Here is a 10,505-nt window from a genome sequence, read left to right on the forward strand (position 1 = left end):
ACGGTCATGGTTCTGGAGAATCGATATTATTTGGGTTCTATAACTGTTATTCTTTGGTTTTGGATTTCGGTTTCGGTTTCGGTTTCAGTTTTGTCATTCTGAATTCTGTATTGTGCTGGCCTTATTGATTTATTATTTAAGTAGTTATTTATTGTTATTTATTAATTAAACCTTTTTTTTTAATAAATAAGTTTTTGTAATAGAAATTTGTTTCGATATTAGTTATTTGAATTATTATTTCAATAATAATTTATTGTTAAAATAGTAATTCAAATAAATCATTTTTTGTAACCTACAAAGAACATGGAATATATTAGGTCGTGTAATATGAAATGTCGAATTTCTTATCCCTTGCGAAGTTTCAACTTATTGGGATATGGAATTTATGACAATAAACACACAGTTGATTATAATAGAAAACTGTTTTATTCCAAGATACGGAAGGGTTCTGTTAGCTCTCGATACCTCGACACTCTGGACGAGACTAACGCAAAATGTGCAACGGAAAACCGTTGCTTAGGTTTGAAACCGTAAACGGAAGGAAAGGTCTGGGCCTGAAATGTGTTTATGACACCCCCCCCCCCCCCACCTTTAAGAGTCGGGGTACTGCCAGAGATCTACATAAAGTACAACATATATACATATTTCGAGATACATCTCCTTTATCTAAAATATATATGCATCTATCAACTGAAGAGTTTTTAAAACCTCTTTCTATAAGCGCTTGTTCGAAAACCTCAAGCCAGCATCTTGCTGCTTGTTTAAGGGGGGCGGCAGGCATTTGGCCTTGACTGTCACGCCAATCCTCGAACGGTCCTCGAACGGTCAGTAGGGAAAACTGATTGTGGAATGGTTAAAATTTTTTTTGTGGAACTACGTCGCGTCTACGACATATCGGTAAAAAAGAATATATGAAATGCCGACTTGAGTAGTAGTGGAAAAGAGAAACGAAAATTGAGAGAGAAAGCTAGCGACTAGACATGGTTGCCACATATCATCTTCGCCTCACTGTTGCCATGTCATCAAACCCGTAAATTTACAAGCGTTTCGTGAAACTGATTTCTGCATGAGCCCGATTCAGCCGACCAACACATGCTAACACGTACATTGCCACGGGCGCATAGATATACGCAGGACTCGTTGTCACATTACCTTTGCAGTTTTTTGCTACTATCTCTGAAATCAAACTCGAACAGCAGTCACGTGTATGCAAAAGCTAAGGAAATCATTTGATTTATATTAAATTGAATCAGTTTATTCTTAACATTATAATAATTTTATACATATATTAACAGGACTTCTTTTAAAAAGAAAATGAGCCGGAATTTACTTCCTGTCAGAAAGAAAATTATATTCAAAATGAAATTAAAGCAGCTTTTTTTATGCCACAAAGCGCATAAAAAATTAAACAAAATTTGTCATATTTTTTTACTTTAGATGTCAAATCTGAAGTTAAGAAACAAACAAATACAAATTTACAACTAAAGACTAAACGTAAAATAAACTTGAATAATATCATATATATATATATAAAAGTTTATAGCATTTTCCAAAGTTTTATATATGTTTACAATATATAAAATCGAGAAGTTAGCCGCGTCGTCTTAGTGACGACGATACAACGAAGACCATTCGGCGCGATGTCTCGATATCGTAACATATCGATACTCGTAACACTATATTTGACAAAGTGACGAAGTATCTGTCAAAATCAAAGAACTTTCGATAGAAATGAGATAGAGCTATGATTTTTTTTTAGAAGTTAAAATAAAGAAGGGAAAAATAGAGAGACTATGGTACAAACATGTTTTAACTTTGAAAATAGACTTGGAATATTTAAACAAAATTGTGATTTATCCAATGCCATGCACGGTTAGATTTTTCTTGACATTCTGTACATCTGTTCTTGTAGATTTTATCACGCTGACATCAAATCCGATCACAAAATTTGTCTGTCACCTCAGGATTTTGGAAAAAATCGATTTCTGCGAAAAGAAACTAATGGAATCACAATTTTTCCATTGAAATGATTTGATAACCCTCTGGTTATTCTGGTTCAGAGGCCAAAATGTGAATTTCGCGAGGCGTTCGAAACAAGCGTGGCATCACGAGATGCTAAGGCGAGGCCACGACCTTCGGCCTGCTATATTTTATCAAAATTAAATCGGTACTTTGAAGTGAAATTGATATTATAAATATACAATGATAAAACATAATGAAATTTAAAAAAATACGTTAGTAGACAGGATTTGAACACTGGTCGTCCGGTTGAAAACTTGGTACGCTGCAGTCACGCCAAACCGAATCTTGTTGTACCGTAGAAAAAAATACGGCATTACATAGGAAATAATGAAACTTCAATCGTTAATATCGCGAAAATTATTGAGTATCTGACCCTATAATGGTGTATATTTGTGAACATGACAACGAGATCTATAAGTATGCAAAGTTTCAACAGAATCGATGACCCGAAGGTCGTGGCCTCTTTCGAAACGTGCAAGGGTCAGAAAATTTTCAAATTGCCGCTTCAATATTGCAATGAGCAGTTTAGAAATGGTCAATTGTCTTTCCTAAAGGTTCAATCTAGGTCTGTCCAGAGGCCAAAATGCGAATTTTTGCCTCATCGTCGATTAATTAGCAATATTCGGCAACATACCGCCAGTCGCGAGGCGTTCGAGGCAAGCGTGTCGTCACGAGATGCGTAGCGAAACGTGCAAGGGTCGAAATCTTGACAAATTGACGCTTCAATATTGCAATGAGCAGTTTAAAAGTGGTCACTTGTGTTCCCTAAAAGTCCAATCTACGTCTGTCCAGAGCCCAAATTGCGAATTTCTACCTCATCGTCGAGTAATTTGCAATATTCGGCAGCATACATATCGTACATATGTAAACCTGTAATATCGACCTGCATTATCGACCGTATTCTGTCGCAAGGTACAGCGTTTGCCGCGGGGAGACCGGGGCGCTAGTAAGCGGAACCGCGAAATGGTGCGTTTTTTTCTAGACATTTTACGCCTTAAATAAGTAAGTAATCAATTAAAAATGCATACCACCGTGTTCGTACATGTCTTTGCTATGTCTGTCCAGAGCGTTTTTTTCGATACGAACACTAAATCTCTCGAAATTAAGAGAATCTCTCTGCGGCAGCCATCTTGTGACGTCATCCTTGCTTCAGAAAGCGAGATTTCTGCCGAATATTACAAATTACTCGACGATGAGGTAGATATTCGCAATTTGGGCTCCGGACAGACCTAGATTGGACTTTTAGGAAACCCAAGTGACCTCTTTTAAACTGCTCATTGCAATATTGAAGCGTCAATTTGTCAACATTTTGACCCTTGCAAGTTCATATACGTATATGGATTTCATGTATGTGTGTGGTTACAGAGAGTCGACCTGCCGGCCCCCTTAAGTCCATATGACGCTTTATTCAATCTACATACTTCATTGTTGCTACTTTTAATTCCTTCAGGAACTCTCATGTAAATTTCTTCTTTTAACGTACCATTTAGAAATGCTGTTTTAACGTCCATGTGATGTACTAACAAATCAAACTGATTTGCAAATGCCAAAATACATCTAAAACTTGAAATCCTTGCAACCGGTGCAAATGTTTCGTTATAATCTACTAAATATTGCTGACTAAAACCTCGTGCAACAAGACGAGCCTTATATTTTAATGGATTTCCATGTTCATCATTTTTAATAGTAAATACCCATTTACAATCAACAATATTTTTATTATTAGGCTTTGGTACTAGAGTCTATGTATTGTTAATTAAAAGGGAATTTATTTCATCTTTAATAGCCCGTTCCCATTTCATTTTATCATCCCTATTTTCGATTTCATGATATGATTTAGGAACTTCATAAACAATAGACCGAACGGATAGATGATAATCATCTGGCATTTCTTCTTTGTGGTGTATTTAGGATCAGATTAGGTGGCCTGCCGCGACGTGCGAGTATAATGTGATATTTATTGAAATTAACACAAGTTACTTATAAAAGGTATTTTCACCTGCCGGCCATGTGGTCTCGGCCTTGCCCGAATAGCGACTAATTACGTACACACAATACGTGCGCGGCTAGCGTGCGCAGTCGCTCTCACCACTCACGCGTACGGCACACATTACGTATACGACATTCTTCATTATAAGCAACAGTTGGACGATGTTTGGTCCTATCGCTCCTCCTTAATTCGGGAGACAATTTTTCTGTTTCATTATCATTATTATCATTTTTGTTACTATTATTATTGAAAGATTCATTGCACGTCGTTATCTGTTTCTATTACAGATTTATTAAGTTCATTACTTAATTTGGCATTTTCATTTGTTTCGACTACCTTTGTTGTAGTTGTATCTAATTTATCATTATTAGATTTTTGAGAGATTACTGATTTAGATTTATCAGTTTCAGATCGAACCATTACTGGGCTTGAAACTACAAAATTACTTTATAACCATTTGCTTCGTATCCAACTAGAATACCTTTCCAGGATTTATCCTCAAATTTTGATTCTCTGGTTGTTCGCACGCGAGCGAGTTAGAAATTTCGGGGCGGAATAGCTCGGGCAAGAATACGGCTCGCGGAACTCTCACTCGTGTGCAAGAGATTGCCGTCGCGGGCGCGCACGTTTAGCTCGTAATTGGAGAAGAAATTACGGAGACAAAGAAAATCCGGAGGATACGACAGAATGGTCGTCGACCTTTAATAAGCGGACCAACGTGGTATAGCGGCGGAGAACGCGCACGTGGTAAAACGATCGTTAGAAGAAGACTGAGCGCCGAACCGCGGCGCGGTGGTTCGTGGTTCGCTCGCGGAATCGGTAGCGCTCGCACGCGCCGATACATTTTTGGGGCGCGTAATACAAACTTAAATTATAAAAAAATTGCGATTAACAGAACGCCAAGGCCGCAATCGCGACATGCCGCCCGCCTCGTGGTGACGAAAAGTGAACAGTTGGGGGTTCGCTCGCGCAAGTGGATAGTTTGACGAGGGCGCTCGCTGCCCATTCAAGATTTCAATCAGAAGGTCGGGTGGAAACCAATCGGGTTCAGCGCAGGGGACGCTTGGTGTTCTTCCGCCCGCCATGATGCCTGCAGTTACGAGGCGGCTGTCGACATTGGCAGCAGGCACAATTTGGCGAAAGGTCGGGTGATGGTCCCCGATGCGGTGCGTAGCTGAGCGACACGAGAGAGGCCGTCAGTCCCCGGGTAAGTCTGGGTGATGCGTCCCAATTTCCACTTGGTCGCGGGGAGCAAATCCTCCTTGATCAACACCAGGTCTCCCGCTTCGAGGCCCCATGTCTTCATCGACCATTTCTTGCGCTGAAACTGGTGATGAACGAATTCATGAGACCACCGACGCCAAAAACAGTCTCGAATGTGCGACAGAAGGTGCCAGCGCTTGAGGGGAGGAGGCTGACTCAGTGAGGCAGGCTCGGGGATAGCCGTTAGGGAAGAGCCTATTAACAAATGACCAGGAGTGAGCGCGGTGAGGTCGTGAGGATCAGAAGAGAGCGCGCACAGTGGTCGGGAATTGAGGCAGGCCTCAATTTGACAGGTGACTGTATACAGCTCCTCGAAGGTCAAGGTTGTTTCACCAATAACTCGTCGGAGATGGTACTTGACCGACTTCACGCCCGCCTCCCACAGTCCGCCGAAATGAGGTGCGTACGGAGGTATGAACTCCCAGGACGTCCCGTCGTTAGCCAGCAATTCAGCGTTCTGCTTGTAAAAGGCAGACGAAGCCTGGAACAGCGCCCGTAGTTCTGCGTCAGCGCCCTTGAAGGTTGTGCCATTGTCGCTTAGTAGAGTGGCAACGCGTCCTCGGCGTGAAACGAAGCGGCGAAAAGCGGCAAGGAAGGCTTCGGAGGTGAGATCTGAAACAACCTCAATGTGGACGGCTCTACTCGCAAGACAGACAAACAGACACAAATAACCCTTGTAGGACTTCCGTCCCCGGCCTGGGGCACAACGGATCCGAAGAGGCCCCGCATAATCGACCCCGGAGTTCAGGAACGGCCTCGCAGGGGTCACCCGGGAGCTTGGCAGCTGCCCCATAAGCTGCGTGGCTGGGCTCGCTTTCAGGCGGGCACATTTGCTGCAGCGAGACAGGGTACGCTTAATAAGGTCCCGAGCCCTGAGAATCCAGAAGCGGTGTAGGATGTGACTCAGGGAAAGTTGTGGTCCGCCGTGCAGAGTGTCCAGGTGTGCCTGAGCCACTATCAGCTGAGTCAGATGGCTGTCCTTCGGCAGGATGATGGGATGGCGCTCGTCGAAAGGGAGCGGTGCGTTGTCTATCCGTCCTCCAACGCGTAGAAGTCCATCCTCGTCCAGAAACGGAGTGAGCCGGGCAATAGAACTTTTGCCAGAGATCGGTTGTCCTGTGCGGAGGGCGCCAAGCTCCAGCTCAAAGTGCGATCCTTGTACGTGGCGGACCCAAAAGGCAAGAGGTGGTTTATCTGGTCGCCGATTACAAGGAGTCACCCTACGTAGGTAGGCAGTCACACGTATTAGGCGTGTAAGAGAAGAGTATCGACCGAGCAACCCATCGAGGAATGACTCTTGGGCAACGAGGACGGTGACACTCCTTCGAGCTTCTGATTCCGCCTCAGGAACGCTCGGACAGTCGACAATGGGCCATGCACTCGGATCCTGCAGGAGCCAGGACGGACCGTGCCACCAAAGGTCTAAGTGTAGAAGTTCCATCGGCGAGACACCTCGAGAAGCCCCGTCTGCCGGATTGTGTTTCGAGCCGACGTGGTGCCAGTGTCCGTCGGGGACAGCAGAGAGGATTTGCGAGACACGGTTGGCCACAAACGGTTTCCAGCGCGAGGGATGGCCTCGGATCCAAGCTAAGGTGACCTGCGAATCAGTCCAAAGATGTATCGGGCAGTGCGTCAAACCCATTTCGGCAACAATTTCCGGGACCAGTTCGGCTAGCAGTGCTGCTGCGCAAAGTTCCAACCGGGGAATAGTGACAGTTTTCACCGGGGCCACTTTAGTTCTCGCGCGCAGCAAGTGACAATGTACGATGCCTTCAGGCGACCGGGAGCGGAGATAGGTGGTGGCCGCATACGCTCGTTCTGAAGCATCGCAGAAGCCGTGGATTTGATAGGTGTCGTGAGGAGAGTAGTTGACCCATCGAGGAATCTGCAGTTCCTGAAGCCGAGGGAGATGAGCCCTCCAAGTTCGCCAGCAGGAAGCGAGCTCCGAGGGGAGCAAGTCGTCCCAGCCAATCCCCCTCAACCAGAGGTTTTGCATCAGGATTTTTGCCGAGACGAGGACGGGAGCCAACCAGCCTACTGGATCGAAGAGCTTAGCAGCATCGGATAGGACCATTCTCTTCGTAGGAGCCTCAGGCAATGGCGAATCCGAGACGCTGAAGCACAGGCAATCTGAGGTTGGGTTCCAGCGAAGTCCTAGGGCCGATACGCCCTGCTCGTATTTCAGGGCTCCTTCGGTCATATCCACGGAGCTTTGTCGAGCGAGAGCGAGGTGCTCCGAATTGGAGGCAAACTTTGCGAGGTCGAAACCGTCCGCCTTGGCCAGACCCAGGAGTTCCCGCTGGATGCGCGTGGCTTCTTCTAGGGAGTCGGCGCCCGTGAAGATGTCGTCGACATAGGTGTTCCGTCGGAGAGCCAGGGCCCCCTTCGGGAAGCGATGCTCTTCGTCCATTGCCAGTTGCTGGAGCACGCGGAGGGCCAGAAAGGGAGCCGAAGAGGTGCCGTAGGTCACCGTGAGCAGACGATAGTCCTGTACGTCTTCCTCGGGAGAAGCTCGCCATACGATTCGCTGCAGATCGCAATCAAAGGGACGAACTCGAATTTGCCGGAACATCTTTACCACATCGGCAGTGAAGGCTATGCGGTGTAATCGCCATCGAGCAACAATGGCCCAAAGCGGCGGCTGCAACTTCGGTCCGGGCAACAGCCAATCATTTAAAGAATTCCCGTGGTCGTCGCGCGCCGAGGCGTTGAAGACGACTCGGATTTTTCGTGACGGATCGCTCTTCTTGAAGACCGCGTGGTGCGGCAAGTAGCAGACCCGAGTTGAGGAGTCCGGTGGCGAGGAGGGTACGGGCTCCATGTGACCCAAGGACAGATATTCCCTCATGAAACCTACATAAGCCGGACGGACCGCAGAATTCGTTCGGTGCCGACGTTCGTTAGAATGAAGGATTCTAACAGCCTGCTTCCGCGTACCGCCTATCTGGGCGTTGTTCTTTATTGGCAGGCTCACCGAGTAGCGACCAGTGGAGTCTCGCGTCACCGTCTCCCGGAACAGCTGCTCGCAATATTCCTCTTCTGGGGACAAGAGCTTCGGCGACGTAGACTCCTCTATTTCCCAAAATCTCCTCAGCAACTGGTGAAGATCCAAATCGGACTCCGCAGCACAAGTAGGAAGCGCGGTCGAGTGACGGCCCGGTTTCGCGGGGGCCCGCGCCTGCCCGGTTATCACCCAGCCCAGAGCAGTTTTGTAGGCTGACGGAGAGCCGGCCGGACCTCGGATGGCACCGCTGAGGATCTCGCCGAAGACGTGAGCGCCGAGGATAACGTCCACGGAAGCAGCCTGATTAAACCAGGGGTCGGCGAGGCTTAAATCGCGGAGATGAGGCCACGACTCAGTGTCCAAGTCTTGCCGTGGGAGGACGGAAGTCAGCTTTGGAGCAGTCAGGGCGTCGAAAGTCAGCCGGAAGGAGGGATCCTCTCTGGAAACGAGCGTAAGAGTGACGTTGCTCTTAGAAACCCCTGCACTTACCCCGCCGAACCCGCGGATGGCTCGTATGAGCGGAGTTCGCTTGAGGTGAAGCAATTGGGCCACCCGCTCCGTCACAAATGACTTGTCCGAGCCAGAGTCCAAGAGAGCTCGCCCCATGATTCGGTGACCCGTCGACGACTCAAGGTACACCACGGCGGAGGACGTAACAGCAACGTCAGTCGTGTTGGCAGCCATGGAGGAGGAAGAGGGCACGAACTCAGCGGCGAGAACGTTCGGAGTGCGTCTTCCGTGCGAAGCGTTCACCCGTTCGGCACCATCGGCATCGTTCGACTGGAAAGCTCCGTGGATCATCGTGTGGTGGCGCGATTGACAAACACGGCACGAATTCGATGACGTGCAGTCTGCCATCTTATGACCAACCTTGAAGCAATTCTGACATAAATTCAATTGTCTCACCAATTCTTGGCGCTGGACGGCGGACTTCCTGCGGAACCGAGGGCAGTACGAGAAGAAGTGGCCTGCTTGACAGAGCAAGCAGCTCCTGGTCGGCCTGTCAGAGGACTCCGTAGTGGCCTGGAGGGAGCTGACAGCGTGGCTCTTCGCTGGTGTGGCTTTCGTCGGGCCGAGGGACTTCCGAGCATGCGGAGGCGGAGCGGCAGTACGCAGAGCATGAGCTCGAGCCTCCAGGAACTCAATAATTTGACTGTACGTTGCATATACCTCCAGATCAGGGAGCGAAGTTTCCCACTCCAATCGAGTTCCTTCATCCAGCTGGTCGGCGATAAGCTGAACGAACCAGTCGTCCCAGAGCTCCGTCGGGCGATTGAGTTGTCGCAAGGCTCGCGCGGCAGCATCCACTCGGTCGATGAGCTCCGTCAATTCGTCGGCGGTACCTTTGGTAACGCGAGGCAACGATAGGAGGGCCCGTAGCTGCACAGAGAGTAACTGGCGCTTGTGGCCGTACCGCTTATGCAGCTTGTTCCAGGCGGTATCATAGTTGCCATCCTCCACTTTAATATTACTCAATAGACGAAGCGCAGGGCCTTGAAGGCACGCCAGGAGATGCTGTAGTTTTATGCCCTTAGATAACCTTGGTCGATCGTGCACGAGTACCGTGAATCGATCCTTGAAGTGCGTCCACTGAGTCGGATCTCCCGAAAACTTCGGAAGAGAAATCGTCGGCAGTGGAGTCGTGTCCTGAGGCGCCTGTTCCGGAGCGGCACTCGTGCTCGGCTGAGAGGATGTAGAGGGCGACTGCAACGCCGCCATTTCCGCTTGGATCCGGGCGGAAGTTTCCGCATAGGACTCCTCGACGGTGGAAAACCGATCCTCGAGGACATAGTTGGATTTGGCCGCGTCCGGGAAATTATTTACTTTAAAATTTCCCTCGTAAAAGTCTGACCAATAGCGTTCGAGTCTTTGCTCGCAATTCGCGAAGTAGAACACGTCGCGCTTGCCTTTCGCACTCTTCTGCACGTTTGTCCAAAAGTTCAAAATGTATTTTCCGATGAGCTCTTGTCGCTCCACAACCCGCTCGAATTCGCTCATTGTTCAAAACCGTCGGATTCTAGAACGATCGATGTAACGGGTACAAGTCGGCTACACAAGAGTCAATGTAGAAAAAACCCCGTTCCAGAGCCGTGTCGAACACGCACACACTTACACACGCGAAGAGTGTTTACTGAAAGGACGCGAGGACTCGAGACAATGGCGCGATACCGCTGCGTATGACGAGCCACGTGTTCGCGTAAGCGGCGAATTTTAGCGAGTAATTTA

The 10,505-nt window shown here is 47.8% G+C and overlaps 2 protein-coding genes across 2 annotated transcripts; both read right to left on the reverse strand.

Moving 5' to 3' along the window:
- Positions 1–5,108: 5,108 nt before the first annotated feature.
- LOC143363166 (uncharacterized) lies at positions 5,109–6,068 on the reverse strand. The gene has a single exon (XM_076803768.1). It carries the CDS (start codon positions 6,066–6,068, stop codon positions 5,109–5,111), a length of 960 nt encoding a protein of 319 aa, XP_076659883.1.
- Positions 6,069–6,129: 61 nt separating this feature from the next.
- LOC143363167 (uncharacterized) lies at positions 6,130–10,277 on the reverse strand. Its single transcript, XM_076803769.1, has 2 exons — positions 6,222–10,277; positions 6,130–6,147 (listed from the first exon to the last, which is right to left on the reverse strand). Exons 1-2 carry the CDS (start codon positions 10,275–10,277, stop codon positions 6,130–6,132), a joined length of 4,074 nt encoding a protein of 1,357 aa, XP_076659884.1.
- Between the last annotated feature and the right edge of the window lie 228 nt (positions 10,278–10,505).

The sequence above is a fragment of the Halictus rubicundus genome, unplaced genomic scaffold (assembly GCF_050948215.1).
Source record: "Halictus rubicundus isolate RS-2024b unplaced genomic scaffold, iyHalRubi1_principal scaffold0025, whole genome shotgun sequence".
In the NCBI taxonomy this organism is placed as follows: Eukaryota; Metazoa; Arthropoda; class Insecta; order Hymenoptera; family Halictidae; genus Halictus; species Halictus rubicundus.

Excerpts from the sequence above, each read along its gene's own strand:
- LOC143363166 (XM_076803768.1), bottom strand. The coding sequence starts at position 6,068 with ATGGGGCAGCTGCCAAGCTCCCGGGTGACCCCTGCGAGGCCGTTCCTG.
- LOC143363167 (XM_076803769.1), bottom strand. The coding sequence starts at position 10,277 with ATGAGCGAATTCGAGCGGGTTGTGGAGCGACAAGAGCTCATCGGAAAA.